The sequence below is a fragment of the Rhizopus delemar genome, genomic scaffold (genome assembly GCF_000149305.1).
Source record: "Rhizopus delemar RA 99-880 supercont3.5 genomic scaffold, whole genome shotgun sequence".
Taxonomy (NCBI): Eukaryota; Fungi; Mucoromycota; class Mucoromycetes; order Mucorales; family Rhizopodaceae; genus Rhizopus; species Rhizopus delemar.
This window is the reverse complement of record NW_027137831.1, coordinates 3,148,461-3,168,123: the sequence shown is the minus strand read 5'-3', so window position 1 is coordinate 3,168,123 and position 19,663 is coordinate 3,148,461. Positions and strand designations below refer to the sequence as shown.

General features: G+C 34.7%; 7 protein-coding genes across 7 annotated transcripts; 6 read left to right on the top strand and 1 right to left on the bottom strand.

The window, feature by feature from the left end:
* Positions 1–505: 505 nt before the first annotated feature.
* RO3G_07935 (uncharacterized protein) lies at positions 506–1,518 on the top strand (the record flags this gene model as incomplete). The annotated part of the gene is made up of 4 exons (XM_067662525.1): positions 506–866; positions 968–997; positions 1,140–1,386; positions 1,440–1,518. 4 exons carry the CDS (start codon positions 506–508, stop codon positions 1,516–1,518), a joined length of 717 nt encoding a protein of 238 aa, XP_067518626.1.
* A 528-nt stretch (positions 1,519–2,046) lies between these two features.
* On the top strand, positions 2,047–3,142 carry RO3G_07934 (uncharacterized protein; the record flags this gene model as incomplete). Its single annotated transcript, XM_067662524.1, has 5 exons — positions 2,047–2,290; positions 2,346–2,425; positions 2,482–2,541; positions 2,677–2,923; positions 3,117–3,142. The coding sequence occupies 5 exons, from the start codon at positions 2,047–2,049 to the stop codon at positions 3,140–3,142; spliced, it is 657 nt and encodes a 218-aa protein (XP_067518625.1).
* Positions 3,143–4,389: 1,247 nt separating this feature from the next.
* Positions 4,390–6,304, top strand: RO3G_07933 (uncharacterized protein; the record flags this gene model as incomplete). The annotated part of the gene is made up of 8 exons (XM_067662523.1): positions 4,390–4,943; positions 4,984–5,071; positions 5,124–5,232; positions 5,287–5,424; positions 5,540–5,748; positions 5,806–5,875; positions 5,930–5,992; positions 6,069–6,304. 8 exons carry the CDS (start codon positions 4,390–4,392, stop codon positions 6,302–6,304), a joined length of 1,467 nt encoding a protein of 488 aa, XP_067518624.1.
* Positions 6,305–7,052: 748 nt separating this feature from the next.
* Positions 7,053–8,914, top strand: RO3G_07932 (uncharacterized protein; the record flags this gene model as incomplete). The annotated part of the gene is made up of 2 exons (XM_067662522.1): positions 7,053–8,182; positions 8,233–8,914. 2 exons carry the CDS (start codon positions 7,053–7,055, stop codon positions 8,912–8,914), a joined length of 1,812 nt encoding a protein of 603 aa, XP_067518623.1.
* A 915-nt stretch (positions 8,915–9,829) lies between these two features.
* RO3G_07931 (uncharacterized protein) lies at positions 9,830–15,078 on the top strand (the record flags this gene model as incomplete). Its single annotated transcript, XM_067662521.1, has 8 exons — positions 9,830–9,911; positions 9,975–10,058; positions 10,123–10,296; positions 10,358–10,424; positions 10,474–12,367; positions 12,426–13,810; positions 13,862–14,976; positions 15,047–15,078. The coding sequence occupies 8 exons, from the start codon at positions 9,830–9,832 to the stop codon at positions 15,076–15,078; spliced, it is 4,833 nt and encodes a 1,610-aa protein (XP_067518622.1).
* Positions 15,079–15,511: 433 nt separating this feature from the next.
* On the bottom strand, positions 15,512–15,874 carry RO3G_07930 (uncharacterized protein; the record flags this gene model as incomplete). The annotated part of the gene is made up of 3 exons (XM_067662520.1): positions 15,512–15,563; positions 15,631–15,799; positions 15,868–15,874. 3 exons carry the CDS (start codon positions 15,872–15,874, stop codon positions 15,512–15,514), a joined length of 228 nt encoding a protein of 75 aa, XP_067518621.1.
* A 1,763-nt stretch (positions 15,875–17,637) lies between these two features.
* On the top strand, positions 17,638–18,108 carry RO3G_07929 (uncharacterized protein; the record flags this gene model as incomplete). Its single annotated transcript, XM_067662519.1, has 4 exons — positions 17,638–17,662; positions 17,818–17,858; positions 17,894–17,998; positions 18,037–18,108. The coding sequence occupies 4 exons, from the start codon at positions 17,638–17,640 to the stop codon at positions 18,106–18,108; spliced, it is 243 nt and encodes an 80-aa protein (XP_067518620.1).
* Between the last annotated feature and the right edge of the window lie 1,555 nt (positions 18,109–19,663).

The following is a 19,663-nucleotide window of genomic DNA, read 5'->3' as shown; positions in this document are numbered from 1 at the left end:
ACCTGCTTCAAACAATATGTATACTTGTTCCACTCAACCTATGTATTGGCATGTTATTTATTCATTATTTTCTTGCCTGTTTTACAAATCCAGGATCAGTTCCTATTCGATACGTAAATAAACATATTCAATCACAGAAATAAAGTAATTAACAGTTAAATAGGCACCGAGACAACAAGCTTACATTGAAGTTAAAAAATCAACACATACACCTAGGTTTTGTAAGACGTGTGATAACCATAAACCGCCAAGGGCCCATCATTGTTCGGTATGTAAACGATGTGTGCTAAAAATGGATCACCATTGTCCGTGGGTGAATAACTGTATTGGTTATTTCAATTACTGTCACTTTATTCGGTTTATTGTGTTTGTGGATATCTCCTCAATCTATATTTTTGTTTTACTTTGCTGTAGAACAAATCAAATCATAAAGAACTTACACAACGTAAGCAAAAAGAATAAAAAAAAAGTGAGCAGTTATTTATAATTGATAGCAAAGTCTGTCATGATTCGTTCTTTAGAAATCGGCTTTCTTTCCGTCAACTTGATATGCCTTGCTATTGTCATGGTAACTGTAGGCATCCTGACAGGTTACCATGTTTACTGCATCACGACTAACACAACCACGATTGAAGGATGGGAAAAGGGACGATCACTGACTATTAAGGGCATGGGAAGAATACAGAATGTAAAGAAACCATATGATCAAGGTCTCTGTAAAAATATATCGGCCGTATTAGGTAATCATCCGATGCTTTGGTTTATGCCGATACCCATGCGGGGTACAGGTCTTGATTTTCCCATCAGTCTGCGTTACTTTGATGAAGAAAAACAGATTGAGCGCCCTTTATCAGTTGGCACGCTTGGTAATGATACAACATTAAAAAAGATGTCAAGTCATGAAACATCATCCGATCGACCGACATCTTTTGCAACGTTTGTGTCGAATACTACGACTTTAGTATAGTTTGTAATTGTATCATCTATATCAAAACTGGTATAATTTTAAAGAGATTTTTTTTTCCTAAATATTCTCTGTACAGAAAAAAAAAAAACTTCCCGAATGTAATAATATTGTGATGTACTATACAAATAATAAACATTTTCTCTCTCTTTTTATTTACTTTATTTTTTAAAAGAAAAAACAATGGAATACCCAGCTTTAAGAATCCCTCGTTCAAGAACTACGGTCATGACACCACCCTCAGCCATTCATGCGCAAAGAAGAACAAGATATGATCCCTCGGGATATGCGGCACCCATTAAACCAGTTTATAAATTGGCGTGTAAACACTGTCATACTGTTGTTTGTGCTCGAAGTATGAAGGCCATTTTATTGGCAGATACACGTATTGAACTCTACAGTACAGATACACCCTCTCAAAGGTAAATTGGTGTAAATGACGATAACATGAAGAGGCTCATATTGTTCAATATAGTATGTATGTATTAGAAAAAGATTATTTAACACGATCCTGTCACTGCAGAATACGTGATGTGGCATGCTTGAAATGGTAAATACACATACACATATATTTTTTGAAATAAGCAAAATAACAAATAATAATGAAAGTGGTAATGTGATTGGATACCATGTCGTATCACCATGTACTCAATGTTTAGAGTCTTGTAATAATGGCCACTTTTGGATGTTTCATTCCAATGTATGTGAGTCAGTGGAAAGAAGAGAAAACAAAAAGCTGGTGTTTTGGAATAATTTACCAAGAGCTGAATTGGATACCGAATTTTTAAGAGGCAATAAACTCCCTCATGATCAACTTTGCAGATAGACATATTATACACTCCCTCACTTTCAGGAACATAAAAAAGATGTATGCATACTATTTCTTTTTTTTTTTTTTTGCACATTTTTCTTTTTTGCATAATGTGTAACGTTTCTGATTAATATAAATGTATAATGTACATATTAAACAAGCTAAAAAAAAAAGGAAAATAAGAAGAAAGGTTTTCTGGTATAAAAACTTGCTTTCATTCCTTTTTATTTTTTTTATTTTTACTCCTTTTTCTTTTTCTTTTTTAAAAAAAATGTCTTTTATAAGCCGACAAAGAGTACGTCAACGTATGAATAGTCGAATAACAGCACCATCATCAAGTGAACAATTTATGCCATCGATTGAAGAATCACTTCAGAATTGGCTAACAAGAGATTCATCCTCGTTAACACCTTTATTGGATTCTTGTCGATGCTGTAACAAAATAAACTGTGAAAATCTACAAGCACTCGTTTATGCTATAAAAAAACTAGAAGAAGATGCTCGATTAGCAGCAGGTAAACTTATAAATAGGACAATATGCATATATTGCTTTTTATTGATTTATATTAGAAATTGGGCAGAGTCTATTGCATAAGCATGAGAAATACGTCACTGAATCCACTGAGATAAAATCAAGACTCGAAAATCAAGTAAATGATGACGAGTATAAATCATATTTGCACAGAAATTAAAGCATAAAACGTAGTTATTTCAAGCACAAGAAAGGGTATTAGAATTGGAACAATTGCTCATTCAATCAGATACAGTAAAGCATGACCTAGAGCAAGAAAAAAATAAGCTGACTTGGGAATGGCAAAAGACACAAAAAGTATGTGCTAAAGGTATAACCAAAGGAATCAAGTCAATTAATAAGAAGTCTTTTAATTTATTTTTGCCACAGATATTGGATGAAACTCAATTGGAAGCTGAAGCCTGTAATCAACGTTCAAACCAACTCATCAATGAACTCAATACAAAGACAAAAGAAGTTGAAAAATTAAGAGCATGTAAACTAATGGCACGGCAAGCAGACATTAGAGAAGATAATTTAATGTCAGCATTGGAAGATGTGAAACAAGAATTGGCTGCTTCAAGAAAATCAGAGCTTTTGCTAGAATCTAAATATAAGAAATTAAAATTGAAATATGGTAAAATAAACAAACAAACAAATACTGCGGCTTATTTAAACTATTAAAGAATCAATATGCTCTGAACAGGATAAACAACAACTGATAAATATTGAGAAAAATGAAATACGTAAAGATATAAACAAGGTAATTTTTTTTTTTTTTTTTTAAAAAAAAAAAAAAAAGCCCATCGATGCTTATTAACACTTTATAGTCTACATCATCCTTATCATTATGTGATAGCAAAGCTCTGCAGCATGTTCCACAAACACCAACGGTAGATAATACAAACAACAACAGCCACTTGTTTGATCTTATCAAAGAGCTTGTATCAGCCAATAATAAATTAAAAACGGATCTACTAGAAAGTAGAGACATGCTACTCGAAAGCCGCAGTGAGGTCACAAATCTATTAGCTAAATTAGAACAACAAGAGCAAGAGGTTGACGATGACGACAACACGACAATGACTGAGCAGCATCCCCAAGATATCTGGCCAAAGGAATCAAAGAGTAATACAACATGTAATAGTACTGAGCAAGTAGTTCATCATCATTATCATTATCATTTACGCAACAAGACAAAATCCTTACCACCAAAAGAACCAGAGGTCTCACCCTGCCGGCAATTGCATCATCAAATCTGTTTACTATTAGAACGATTACAGCAAACGGATACAAGAGCACTCAACAGAAAATTACGTAGAGTGTTTGATATATTTGACTTGAGTAGCATGAGTAATTCGATCATTGAAAATATTTTGATGACTGAAGTTAGTGGCCTCTCAAAAAACATTACTTTGGTGGATGAAGAGTTCTCTAGTTTGATTGGTGTGATACAGGACATGCTTAAAGAGATGGGCCAACTTCGGATTAATATTAATGATCTTCAAGTAGAATACGTGAAAAAGATAGAAGAAAACGATGCTCGTTTAGAACTAGAAATAAAAAAGAAACAGCAAGAAAAACAAAAAATCAATGCGCTCAGTTGGTTATCGAGCGTATTTCAAAAGAGCGCTTCGTCTCAAAAGACATGTTCTCCACCCCCTGCAATTTATGTTCATCCACTGTGCTCAGCTACCATCCTGATACCTTCTACAGAGGAGTATTCATCTAAAGTCATTCGATGTACGGGCCCTTCGTCTAGTTACCCCACCCGATCTTCCTGTCACAAACGAAGGTTACCTCTCACTTTACACGCCTCACAAAGTGCATCCACTGCAGCACAGAGATCTACCCAAATAAAGAAAAAGAGGTCATCATTTGGTATCAATTCAACGGAGACAGCAAGTTGGCTTGGAAACAATGCAATCAACCATTAGTAATATTGTGACGTTGGAGTAAAGGAGTATACAGCTTTTATTTTTATTTATTTTTTTTCTGTCTTTTTTTTTTTTTTTTTTTTTTTCTTTTTCATTTTTTTTTCTTGTTTCTTTTCTTTCTTTTATTCGACCAAATAAAAAGCACACATATTTCTGTTTAAAAAAAATGTCAACTGCTATTCCTTCTGCAGCCGGAGCTACTCCACAACCTTCTGCTTTACATTCACAAATACCATCTGGTCCACAAGGCTATGCTAATGCCCAAGCACAGGCACAGCATATCTTTAGACAGAAGCAACTTATGGCTATAAAACAACAGCAACTCATCCATCAGCAACAACAACTTATGCAACAACAACATTTAACTCAACCTCAAGCTCAATTAATGCTACGAAAACAACAGATACAACAAATGCAATTTTTGAGAAGTCAAGAGCATCAACATTTACAACAAGAGCAATTATTATTACAGCAACAACAACAACAACAACAACAACAGCAACAGCAACAGCAACAGCAGCAGCAGCAGCAGCAGCAGCAACAACAACAGCAACAGCAACAACAACAACAACAACAACAACAACAACAGCAGCAGCAGCAGCAGCAATTACAAAAGCAGCAACAACAACAGGAAACGGTTAAGCCAAACACATCCACTACACCCATTATAAAATCAGAAGATTCACTTTCTGCCATCACAAAAACTATGGCTGTGCCAAGGTACTGTTATTATTATGTTGCAAAATATCTTTTTTTTAAGCCCAAAATGCATGAATAGAACACAAACAAGTGGACAAGCTGTTTTACGTCTAGTTCAATTTGCAGAACAATTGAATCCTGGTGAACAAGTAAAATATTTTGTATAAATCCAAGCCAGTCATTTTTAACCCTCGATCGTAGGCGATGGATCGTTCATTTTGGGATAGTTTTGTACAAGACTTTTATACTTCTTCTAGTAGTTTAAAGTTGGGTTTATTAAATATCGAATCAAATGAAAGAAGAGTATTTGGTATGATTAATATGTATATATGCATACATGAGATATATACTTATAATGATACAGAGGTCAACCAATCTTTATTAGCAAGATGTCTTCATACTCAGTATATGTGTAGTATAAGTTCAGTTCAAATGACTTTGGGAAAAACAGCAGAATATATCTTTCCTGGTGGTATCATGAATGTCGAATGTCCTAAAGCAAGTATAGTTTATAAATATGATAATGGCATTTTGGTAATTTATAATATATTTGTATGTGTGCGTATATAGTCAATGCTTATGTTATGGATAGGTCGTTATTACTGGACATTTAATAGCTCAATTTGTTATGTCATCAGAAGGCATATGGAAGATTGAACATATGGATTTTTCATGTCAAGGCTTTGAAGAATACATTGACAGAGCATCTATCAGAAGTGAACCTATCCCAAATTCTAAAAAGAAGACACCACCTCATCATTCAGTCTTTCCTGACTCACCAATTAATAAATGGGGTTTACCTCCTAAGTTATTCCACATTTTGCAAGTAAATAATAGATTGAATATATTTAATATGTATTCATCATTGACGCACATCATGTAGATATCAGATATTGCAGAAAGGCTTGGTGAAGTTGCTTTCCATTCTATTGTAACAGGCTTAGGACCACAAGGTAAATCGAAGGATGATAGTAATATTTTATATGTCTTAAACCATAAAAAAATAGATAGTTTAAGCGCTATTGCTTTTCATAAACAACAAGAATTAGTCAAAGATAATGATAATGAAGGTAAGAATGAAAAAGCCTACGTATTTTAGTTAAACCCTTTATTTAGAATCAAAATTACAATTAATGCATAATTTAGCTATGCGTAATATGGCATCATCACCTGTTGTTAAAACTCAAACAGGTGCAAGACCCCAACAGACATTCACACCTCAACAGCAGGCTGCAATAAGACAGCAACAGATGCATGCTGCTCTTCAACAACCCCCCACTACACCTCATTACCAACCCACATACCCTGCTAATAACCAGTTTACGACGACACCAACTACACCTTCAGCAACAACAAGCCCAATGACACGTAAAGCCATATAAACACATTAGCACAAATATCTTAATCAAATCATAGGTAAAAGAAACAGCATAGCAAGTGATACAAAACCACCAGCGGCAAGGAAAAGAGCAAACAATGCCAGAAAACAACAACAATAATTTATATATTTGTGTGTGTACAGTAAATCAACAACAATTACAACAAAATCGTCTATTTTTTATGCCTTCTCTTTTATCTGTATTCAAGAGAAGAAAAATGTACAGACTGTATTTTTATTGAACGCTTAATAAAACTTGCATGTCTGGTTTCTCTTTTTTATTTTCATTTTTATGCTTTTGCAAGCTATTATTTAGTAGCTAGTGATAAGCATTATATTATATTCCTGACGAAAAGTTATTTTATACTAAAAATCAAGACCAAAGGGAGAGGAACCCAGTTAAAGGTTCAGTATCGGCCTTTAAAAAGTATGCAAAGTATGAACTCAAGCTGTTTTTTTGCATGAAATCAAAATTTATTATTATTTTGAGACCTTTATTTTTTGGGAGTTCACTATCTTTAATAATACATGAATCGTCATTTGTTTTCGAATAATTACATAAAATATCCTTGTCAAGTTTATTCAAGAAGGGTTTATTTGCGAAATGAAATAAAAAAGAAACCTTTTGAATAAGAAAAGAAAGGGCCATTATTTTTATTCCTTGACTTAAGCTTTCTTGCCTTTCTTTTTCTCTTTTAAAACTTTTTCTATTAAGCTTAATTATATTAATTTCATACCATAATTTTACCTTTATGCCAAATACAGTTCATTGGACATTACCTCTCAAGCTACTTTACTCTGTTGGTATCTCTTGCGTCTTTGTAGCGCCTGCTTTGGTAGGTTATGCGCTCAAGATCAGAGTGACTCGTGATTCATTTTGGGTCCTTGGTGTATATGGTCTTGTTGTCTTTTGCTTTATTGGCTTACAACTTACATTTGCTACTTTAAATCGTATTTTGGCAATCTACTACAGTAAACGATCATCTCAAGCAACAGAAACATTCAATGTGGAAGAAAAGATTGGTGTAGATGAAAAGCAAAAGCCTTATACTCATTTAGATGCCTTGGAAGAAGGAAAACAAAGGCAAGTGACTAAAATGGGGTTGGCCGTCGTTGGTTATCGAGAAGAACCCGGGCTATTCGCTCAATGTTTGGAATCCATCAAAGAGCTAAAATATCCAGATCCATTCAAGATCATTGTCGTGGTAGATGGAGATGCAAAAGACGACCAAGAGATGGCCTCTGTTTTTCAAAAGACCTTTCCTGGTTGCCCTATTGTTGTCTTGCCCGAGCTCTTGTCTCTTTCCTTTCAACGAATGAAACAAGAGGAATTAAATCGCTCGAGCATGGCAGGAAGCAGTCGTGATAGCAGTAACAGTAGTCAAAATGACACAATTCATGAGAAACCAGAAGTATTGATTAATTATGATAAAATCATTCGTGACCAACTCACCTTACCCACAAACACACAAGCTGTTTGTTATCTTCAACCTCACTGTGGTAAACGACATGCAATGTATACCGCCTTCCGCGTCTTGATGGCTGCTGGCTGTGAGGCTGTAATGTCGACTGATTCTGATACACGTTTCGATCCTTATGCTATGATTGAGATGGAAAAGGCGTTGCATTGGTTCCCAAAGATTGGTGCCGCCGCAGGTGATGTAAGGATATGGAACAGTACCGATAACCTTCTTTCTTTCATGTCCTCACTTCGTTATTGGATGGCCTTTAACATCGAACGGGCTGCCCAAAGCTTCAATCGTTCTGTTACTTGTGTTTCAGGTCCTATGGGTATCTATCGAACTCATGTATTACGTGAAATCTTGGACGATTGGATTTCCCAATCCTTTTTGGGTATGGAATGCACTTATGGTGACGACAGGTAGAAAGAACAACGTTTTATTTTTTCATCCCTTCTTACGTAATCAATAGACATCTTACCAACCAAACCTTATTGAAAGGCTATAAGGTAGTCTATACTCATTTAGCATATTGTGAAACTGAAACACCCACTGCCTTCCTTCGTTGGTTCAAGCAGCAAACGAGATGGTCAAAAAGCTTTTATCGAGAACTCTTTTGGAACGCTAAAAGTCTTCATAAGCATAGTCCTTGGATGGCTGCTGAGTTATTCTATCAAGGTGTTTATCCCTTTGTTCTCCTGTTCTCTATCTTCCAAATCTTGTTCTCCAAGACACCGCTAATTCTCATTGTCTGGTTGATTTCATTGGGCGCTATTGCTTGTATCAAGACCATTTATTCAACCATTGTCTCTCTTTCTCCCCGCTTTCTCGGCTTCCCACTTTATTCGCTCTATTACCTCTTTGGACTTGTACCTGCTAAACTTTGGGCTATCGTTTCTCTTTGGGATGTTGGATGGGGTACCTCTGCACGATCTGCTTCTGAGATGAAACGGGAAAATGTGTTTTGCAGTCAATTGAAAGAATCCTTGCCCATTCTCTTTTGGCTACTTTTATTGATCGCCGGTGTTACTTTCAATGTAGTAACATTCTTACTTGATCCTAATCATCCTAGCGGTGCCGATTTCTTTGGAATCAATAGAGGACCTGATCCAACGTCTATTGTATTTTATCCTAATCCTGCAATGAATGTTTAAATTATAGTAGACTGATATATGTGTAATTTTCTTTTAAAAAATAAATATGAAATATGCCTTTTTTTTGTCGTCTTTTTCGAGTAAGTACTAGAAAACTGCTATCTCAAGACTTCATTTTATATACTTTGTAAGATGAAATTAGGCAACAGTTTTCATAGATTGCTTCCACTTATAATTAATAGTGCTCACATTCAAGCCAATAAACAATCATGATTAATTGCTATTAGACACTACAATGATTTATTTAGTATCTCTTTCTCTCTAATTAACATTAATTTTTATGTAAAACATAAAGAGAATGCCAATCAATTAAGCAAAACTGAAATAATCTTAAGGGATGTTACTGAAGAAAATCGCTCTCAATAAACAACGTAAAAAGATGTAATAATCAAATTTGCATAATTTACTAGTAGCAAGTATACAGACAGAAGCGGAAAAAGATTCATGAGATTATAATTGCCTTACAAACTTAACGTGAACCCTATAACGATTATTTATCAGAATTGTCTTGATATACCAAAATTTTCTCCCATACTATAAATCTATTGCAGTCATAGTTGTTTGCCTTTGAATAGTTTTTCAAAAGTCTCAACTCAAAATAGGGATGTTATATCAAAATTAATATTTATATAATTCTTATCATGTTACTCAATTTACTTTCTTCATTCGCACAGGATGCACAAAAAAGCTTTTCAATTAAGTAGAAAATATGAAAAGCTAAAAGAGATATTATAAAATAAATTTAAACTTGCCAATACTTTTCACTTCTTTTAACAAAAATAGTATTCTGAATCCAAGTAACTTTTTTTTTTGATTTCCTAAAAAAAAAAAAAAAAAAAAAAAAAAGTGTGTATTTAGTGATCTTGATTATTTTCTTTTTCTTTCGAGTGTATAGATCATCTCTGTCTTGTTCAAATGACGACAAAGCTTGAAAACCGATTAGAAGCATTACGCTTAAATGTCATGGACAGTGGAGGAATAGAAGAAAAAGTCGAAGGTTCATAACCTTTCCTCTCCGCCCTTTATTTTTATTATTCATATAAATATGTTTTTTGCATAGTTAATCAAAGACATCTCATTGATAAAATCTTGGCAAGATACTCTGCTGAATATGTATTATATAGAGAGCTTATGCAAAATGCTGGTATAGAGAGTATACATATTTTTTATATTCAAACTAAGGAACTCCTTTTTTTTTTCTTTATCAGATGATGCTTTATCAAGCGCAGTACAAATATGTTTTCATACAAATTCGCCCGAGTCCAATAGCAAGACACCTAATTTATCAGCCAAATGTAATAAAATAGTCTTCAAGAATAATGGTATGCCTTTTCGGCCTGAAGATTGGATCAGATTAAAGCGTATTGCTGAAGGAAATCCAGGTAATAATAAGCATCAAAATGATATATGATAAATTTTTCTTATGTTTTGCTCTTAAAATAGATGAACAAAAAATTGGTGCGTTTGGTGTAGGATTTTATTCACTCTTTTCGGTCTGTGAGAATCCGTTGTAAGTTGTATTGTTAGAGATTGGTCTCCTTTTAAACGCATTTATGTAGTGTATTTTCAGGCTCACAGTGCATGGCTTTCTATTTTAAAGGGGATCAGTTATTTGCAAAAAGAGCTGACGTTTCAGAAAAGGATGTTGACTCTTGGACGTCCTTCTTGATGGATCTTCGAGAGCCTATGGAGATGCCGGACTTTGATCATTTTTGTCAGTTTTTGACAACCAGCATGGGCTTCACCGCTAACCTGAGAGAAGTTGCCGTCTTTTTTGATAATCAGCAAATATTTACAATCAAGAAACGAGTAGCAGAGCCTAGAGCGATGAAAATAGATACCCGGCAAATGCTTTTGAATACCCCACAACGTATGTTTACAATCACTGGATCAGATACTAGGCAGATCCAACTTGACTCTGAAAAATACACACCTCCTAGCCTTTTTCAACCGCTGGCTAATCTTTTGGGCAGCAAAAAGGAGAGTAGTACTAGTTTTCCTGTAGAAAAGGCTAGCATTTTCTTGCGTGTTGTTACAGCCTCTCTTAATGTCAGTGTGACCAAAGACTATGAAAAAGAAATGGAGCGCGCTACAAAAAAGAAGCCACCAAAAACAACAAAGTTCCAGCTTGTCTATACGGGGAAGGAGGAACTGGACGCTTCTGAAAATAACAATGCGATCTTTAAGAACCTGATACCATTTCCGAATCAGGGCTGTGTCTTTATCGGTTTTCCTACACATCAGACCACAGGCTGTTGCTGCCACATGGCATCAAGATTTATACCCACTGTTGAAAGAGAGAGCATCGACTTTGCAGATCGTTATATTAGCATTTGGAATAAGGAGCTCTTGGCTGTTGGAGGTTTATTGGCTCGACTGGTATACAACGACGAGATGGAGCAAATAGCACGACTTTACCGAGAACTGGTGGGCACTGAAATCCATGTGGATAAAACAGTTATTGAAGGTACAGATAGTGCCAAGCTCATGCTCGAAAAGAGAGCTGCTCATGCTTTAAGCTCCTTTTCCTTTCAACATTCTACGCCAAGCTCGATCGTGGGTAAAGTACATGAGGAATGGTTCTTTAAGTCTTGTAAATTGTCTCTGACTATCATGACCTCTCATGGTATACAACCAATCAATACCACAAGAACAGTTCCTGATAACCTCAGTTTAACCGGACACAGCGTTACTCAACTCTTGGATAAATTCATAAAAACTATACCAACTATTCCATCCACTGTTTATCAAGACTGCAAAGAGGGTATCACAAAACTCACCAACTATGGACTGTTGCTGCCTCTGGGATTAAGCGATGTTCTAAAAGAGCTTGCGGCTCGACCACTACAACAGGATGAAATGGTGGCCTGTATGAGGTGGTGGGTTGAATGCAATACGGGCAATACGGCCATTCCTGCATCCACACGCAGTAGTATCAATGATGCGACACGCGCTCAATTCCTCGAGGCGGCTATCATGGATTGTGGAGAGGAGAAAGGGTTCATGCAGCTTTCGAAAGCGGCTTATTGGCAAAATCCAAAAATCATTCCTCTTGACATGAATGTCCCCCCAGATACGATGCCCTTTTCAGTTTCCAAGAATTTTTCAACAAATGAGTTGACTTCTTATTTTGGAAACATGAAGGAATTGTCTGTAGTTCAATGGACGTACTTTATTTATGAAACCAATCCAGAATTGCAAAAATCAACCGAGTTGGCAGAGCGTGTGCTTGGTATTATATCCAAAAATTTCTCCAATATATCCTCCAAATCCGAAAATGAATTAATTCAGCTATTGAAATCAAAAACTTGTGTTTCTACCCGCTTTGGTATGAAGTTGCCTGAGGAGGCTTACTTTTCAAACGTCAACCTGTTTGATGATTTGCCCACCATTCAATTCAGTAACCCTAGACACGTCAATGATACATTTTTAGCCGCCTTGGGAGTTAGAAAGGTAAACATATAATTAATTATTTTATCAGTTTCTGTATTAAATCTTTTTGATTTATTAGCATGTCGAATTGCAAATCGTATTTGATCGACTTATCTCTGATGGAAGCTGGTCGCATGTTGATCTGATAAAATATCTAACCTCAGTTCAATCTACTTTGAGTGAAGTAGAAATTCGAAGACTTCGAGGAACTGCTATATTTACAAAGGAAGGTGAAGAGCCTCGTATAAAGGAAATTGAAGTACCTAAAGCAAAAGTTAACGAATCTGGAACAACCATGGTGGAAAAACATCAAAAGAAGATTTACAAACGTTACAAAGCAACCGATCTCTTTAGTCCTACAGACATTGCCAAAAGCTTGCATCTTCCTGTTATTTATTGGACTCCTCGCTGGAGAACATCGAGCGATGAAGCCAAGTTTTTGGTCGAAAAGCTGGGCCTGAATACGTCTCCTCCACTGGATATTCTGCTCAATTTGGCCGCTCCTGATGATCAAAAGACAGCCGAGAGACGAAAGATACAGACGACGGCCTTGACCTATTTTATTGAGCATCACAAGGAGTATCAAGGCAAATACAACCCAAATAGCATTGATATCAAGTTCTTACCTTGTTCTGATGGAAACACATATGCTGCTCCTCGTAATTGCTTTACAAATTCTGATGTTCAACTCCTTGGCTTCCAGAGATTGCACCACGACTTGATACCAATGCGAGATAAACTAGGTGTCCGAGAGAACCCTACTGCTGAACAACTAATTCAAGCCTTCTTGTCCAACATTGACACAGACCATAATAATTCCAAGAAACGATTTGAATACATGGCCAGTCGAATGGGCGATCTATCAAGATCTCACTGGCAACAACTCAAGCAGACGGCATTTATTCCTGCCAATCAAAATAACGTGGTAGTACTGAAGGAACCGTTAAACTGTTACTTTGAATCTGATGGCTCGGCCAGTTTTCATAAAGAATTGTTTCTGTTTGTCAATTTTGGTACCTTGGCTAATTCTTTCTTACGATCTTGTGGAGTCAAGGATGAGCCCAACACAGTCGAATTAGCGTCTATGATCGTCAAGGATCCCCAGAGATTCTGGGATCTGAGCAGCGGAGGTGAACGCTATTTGGGTGCGCTTCGTCAAATTGCTGGGCAATTTTATCTTATTCGATCCAATAGACAGTTATTAAATGATATGAAAACTAAACCATTCCTTGTGGGTATTAAAAGAATGACCTTATCTGAGCAACAGCAACAACAATCATCATCTATAGAAAATGAGGAAAATTCAGCCGAAGGAGAATTTGTACAGTATAGACTAGCAAAAGCCTCTGATATATTTATTATTGATGATACTATGGGTCATCAAATATTTTCTCCTTTATCTGCGCCAATGGAACCATTATTAGAAGAGTTCTATCGCCAATTAGGAAGTCGAATGTTATCAACGTAAGTAATACACGATCCTGTTTGGTTTAAATAGCTTACATTTTTTTGTAGTCAAATCAAAGAAACCTATTCGTATTCTAATAGAATGGGCGTTACTGATAGAACAAAGAAGATAACTGAAATGATTTTTGAGCGTACGCCTATCATTATATATCAAATGATGAATGATAACCCTCAGCGTAGAAAGGAATTGTTACACGATGAACAGTATGTCAAGCAGCACCTTAAAGTTGTTCAAGTTCAAGAGTTGAAAATCAATCGATCCTTTAAACATACAGGCGAGAAAAATGTTCAGCCGACAACAGCATGCGCAGATCGAGTTGACTTTGGCATTTACGTATCCACTGCAAAGGAGATTGATTATTATGATGTTGCCAATGCTTTGTGCGTACTACTGTTTGCAAGAGTTCAATTCAACGACGCGATTATTGTAGAAAGATACTTGACGGTTAGCCTCCTTAACTTGCGCCGTAAGGGAGTGCCTGTGGATCGTATATTGAATATCCGCAAGCAACATGTCACTTCACCTGCTCCTCCCCCACTTACAACCACTTCGCCAACGCAACCGCCACCGTCTATGCCTCGACCTTTGCCTTCACAAGAGCTTGATAAATACACAAAACAAGTGCAAGAGGTATTTGGCGATTGCCAAGAAGGCTATATACGCCAGCTGCTTGCTCAACAACACGAAAACCATGTACAAAATGTAATTGACCGTCTCTTACAAGAAACATATCCTAAAAAAAGCAACGAAATTAAAAATCAAATTGTATCAACTGAAGAGGAAATGGAAGAGAAACGAAAGCAAGCGGAAGCTAGCAAGCGTGTATCTCAGCAAAAACCTTCAGGGTTTATGAACAGACTCTGGTCTACATGGAAGCAACCAGTGACGCCTTCTGCCTCAACTCCCTCTTCTCCTCCTCCTTCTGTCGCTGCTGCACCAGTTAATCAAGAAATAAATGAAGATAAACGAACTAAATTGCCAAAGTCTGAGACAACCATTACACCAAACTACACCGACAACATTCGGCAAAACCTGAAGCGTGCTATTCATTCCTGTAGACCTTATTCTGGACAGGACGTCTTTACACCTCCTCGCATCAACCAAGTCGTCGAATCTAGACAGTATTGTGATGCTACGCCTGGCCACAATCTGACCTACGTTGGTAATGTGTTGGGTATGGAATTTTATGTACACCGAACTGTCAAATCAGACGATGTCCTTGAGCAATATAGGCAATCAATGGCAAGGTTTACGAGTATCCTGAGCGATTTGGCCAAGGTGTTTGAATTACGCATAGCAACCATCCAGATTTTTTATGACAAGGAAGGGCCAACAATTGCATTCAACTTAAGTGGTAGTCTTTTTATGAATCTAAGGTATTATTTAGCTCTTCATGAATCTGAAAAAGAGGATGGACATAAGAGAAAAGAAGCGTTGATTTACTGGTTCATGACTATTTGCCATGAACTTGCTCATAATTTTGTAGCAGATCATAGCTCTGAACATGAATTTTATATGTCATCATTTGCTGAAAACTATCTTGAATCACTCATGAATTATATCTACGCTAACCCATCTGTATAAAGTAACAACAACAAAATAAAGAGTCAAACATTATTTCTGGTTTTAACTTTTTTTTTTCTAACTGTGCGTCTTTATAAAAATATGAATTATGGTGTATCGTCTTGTTATCCTTTTTAAGCTTCTTCGGTGGCTTTAGCTTGTTGTTCCTTCATACGACGCTTGAAACTACGTTTACAAGAGAAACAATAAGTTCCGGTTTGAAATTAGCAGTACTTTTTTTTTTTTCTCTTACTCATCATATTGACATTTTTCATAAGCATGACGTTCATTTTCACACTTCCAAGGAAGGTAGAAGGTTTCGCCTCTGCACTTATTAAGAGGAATTAGCAAATTGGCGCAATAATCACGGTATTCGAGTGGGATCCGGGACTTTGCCATGTCCTTTTGAGAAGCCTTTCCGTCTATAATTTAATATTTGTTTAATGTCATCTTTCCTTTCAATTGGACAGAATTAATAAGGCTAAAGTACCTGACATGTTTTATTGTAAGTTTGAAAAAGAAAGTCTTTTTTATGAACCCCACTTCATTGGGGGGCAGAGCCTTGAGCCATTAGACAAAAAAAAAAGATGACGTCAAACATAAATCAAACTCAGTTAAATCTCTAAATCGAAACCTTGTTCTACAACATTTAGTCCAATAGCATTAAAAAAAATAATTCAATGTTTTATTATATTTATCTTGAGATAGCAAAAAAAAAAAAAAAAAAAAAATACACGATATTCAGAATAAGGTAAAAAAATATAATAGCTTTATACAAGTAAAAAGACAAGACAAAAGAAATCTTTAAAAAATCCGTAACATGTATTAGTCACCTTTAATGCTTTGTATGCATTACTGGTTGACTATTCAGTATTAATATTGTTAAAGACGGTATTTCTCATTGTATTAAAGATATTTTCTCTTCAGCTAAAAGTTTTATTTACTATGTCAAACATAACAGCCAACCCTTCAAGAGCTGTGGGTGTTTTCAATGCTGATGTATGTAAAGCCATCCAATTAAGTTTAACGTCTTGAAACATGAGTAGCTTTGATATAGTTCACTTCAGATTTTTTCACACTTTCAAATGGACTACTCTTGGTTATCTGTTGCCAAGGGCAAATTGAATTAATTGCTATAATTTGTTTTGTACATAAGATCTCAATATGAAAACATATATTTCTCGATCGTGCAAGCACTTGTTAATTCATCAGATACACAAGAAGAAATGCTGAATTTTGAAATAATTATCTTAAGCTTTCCCTTCAGTAATCACTCGTTCATTATACAAAGTATCTGCTTGTTTGCGATGTTGAGAAGGTTTATATTTAGTAAATTGCTGTGTATTATATTAATGATTAAATTTTGATTGATAAATGCTAGAGAAATTAAAGTTACTTGTAAATATAAAAGAACATTTTTATATCTTTTATGACATTCATAATATTCATAATCAGTCTAGCAATATCTTTGTTTGCTATATCAAATTTATTTACCACGACATCTTCGTTTAATACAACTTTTTATAGTGTTTTTTCTCTGAGGATATTTATATGTTATTTTTTACATGATTTGCCTTACTTGTTCAAAATCATCCGTGCTTTTCATCACTGAAGATTTCTAATATTCTCTAATTTGATTAATCATTTTTCTTATCTCCAAGTAAGCAAAGTATTTATATTTAAAGCTTGATATTCTGCTTTTTTTTCTGTACAAAAAATTAATAACAATCTAAAATTTTGGATGTGTTGCAGTTTAATTTGGGCTCTGCACATTGGTTTCTATTATAGACTGAAGAATCAATGCTTACTTCAACTAACATTAAAAGTCTTGCCTCTCGCTCACACTATAAAATACTTTGTATTCCCAAATAATTTCAATAAAACCGGGTCTTTACAAAAACAGATAAGCAGCTTTCATCGCATCCTTAATAGATAATATCTAGTTAAGAGTAGTTAAAAAAAGTGTATTCGTAGCCAAGCTTTTTTTTTGTGTATGCGATAAAAAACAATATAATCATGCTCAGATAAAAAGCCTAATGCCTTCAACGTTTTCTGCACGTACATAAGCTTATTTAACAATGACTATTGATTCTATCTGAAAATTGCTGCTTCCTACTAAATATCGCATTAAATTTAATTAGAATGATATTAACAATAAAAGTTTGTAATCTCCAAGTGTAATCCCGCACTTGGTGTATACTTCATAAGATTGAAGAACATTGGGCAATTGACATTAAGTAACTAACATAGGTCGGCTAACATGAATAACTTTCCTGAAATGTCTAGTACAAAATTCGCACCTTATTTTTTGTATTTCAGCAGATTCGGTATCATCCAATGTTGTGCCAGAAAAGAAAAAGAACAAACAGAAACTGATCGAGCCGTTGAACACGGCTAGTCCTTTGTTTCCTTCAGTGTTATAATCAATTCACTATAATAGGCAGGGATGTGGGGTGCTCTTCCCATGCTAAGGACCCAGTAGTCAGTCTAAAAATGTACTTTAACGGTATGTATAGATAATAGAGAAATCTATGAATAAGCATTTTGGAACCAAGATCCATTCCTATGATCCGAGAACTAGCATGGCTAACAATCCATATTGCCGCCAATTAAAACAAGATGTAAAATACATTGTAAATATAGCAGAAACATAGAAAAGGTTAATAAGATAGAAGCTGATGAGAATTATGGTGATAACGTTTTGAAGCAGAGTGACAAGAGAGCAAGATGAGATGGGTTACTACCTGGATCAATTAATGAGCGTGCAATCAATTAAAGATAATTAGTGGTATAATTTGATAACTTTTGAATATTTGAAGATCCCCTAGACAACTGCTATTAGATGAATTATAATTATGATAAGAATTTATTATTTTTTTTTTAAAAAAAAAAACTGTTTATTTATATTTTTTTGAATTGTAAAAAAGCTTCTTAAAATATAACATGTTTAACGTACATACTTTATCTTGTTACCTTTGTGAATTTTTGAATTTTCCCCTTTATATGTTTTGTTTACGCAGATGGAGATTGCGGAAAAGGCAACACCTTTTTTCGCCTTTATTTTGCTTATTAAAAGTGAAATTACTAAATAATAAAAAGCAGTAATCAAACCAGTTTAATTGATTCCATTAAATGCTTTTTCTCCATTGGCAAATCATCATTTGCTTATCTAGTTTACATTAAATAAAAAATTAAAATAAAACGGCACAAATCTTTGGATTTCATCTTTTTTAGGTAACAGTAAAAATTTATTTATGTAGCCATTAGCAAGTAAACGTCCCTTTTCTTTGTGACAAAATGAAGTTAAACATTTGGTTTAATACAAAGTAGTTTAGTACTTTTCTTGCTCGCTTTTGTTTGACATTGTTCTTAAAATTACATACTAATCAAACCTTCTTGCATATTGTGTTGTACATAATTATGAATTCACTTTCCTATCTTTTCTTTTGTAAGAAAGAAGTAGTAAAGATTCTTCCCAAAGACAAAGGAGATTGCATCATTCATAAGATAACATGTATGGAGCTTATCTTCTTTGTTTACATGCAATTTATAAAGAAAAAAGAGGGAGGAGTAGAATAAAATAACGATAGGCCTTTAAAAATTTGTGAAGTTTATGCCGATTGGTGTACAAAAAAAGCATATTCAAATTTTGTGCAATTCATTAAGAGATCAGTATCTAAGGGAATATTTTTAGCTTTTTTTTTTCCAATCAACGAAAAAAAGAAAGATTCAACAACTAAGTTTAGATACGAGCAGCCAACTCCGTTCATTGTTTGTCAGTTTACATCTACTAGTTGTTATTTCAATTCCGTTTATAGATAAACTATTTTTTTTAATCTTGTTATTTAAAAAGATAAATTCAATAGCAAATTGGAATTTAAAATAAATGCTTTGGATTTTAAATTAAAGGCCTTATGAAGGTAGAAAATAAAGCATAAAATATAACTTTCAATTCTTCAGAATCATCTTTAAGCACAATTACAATTCAAAATGCTATATATAAAAGGTAACCATCATAGAAAAAGACTCGTTTTTTCGATCATTATGATCCCTATTCCTCCCTTTTATATATAAAATAGCTTTCAATTTTTTAGTTTTACTTGATCCATTTTTTAGTAAGTTTCTTTAAAAAAGGGAGATCATACATATTGTATTGTTGAATGTAGTTGTTGCGTTCAATTCATTATCCCATTTTCAAGCACAAAATTTCATAAGCATTCTAAAAAAAACATTTAAGGTATATAACATTAGTATGCAAGTGATGTGAAAAGAAAAAATATGTCAAA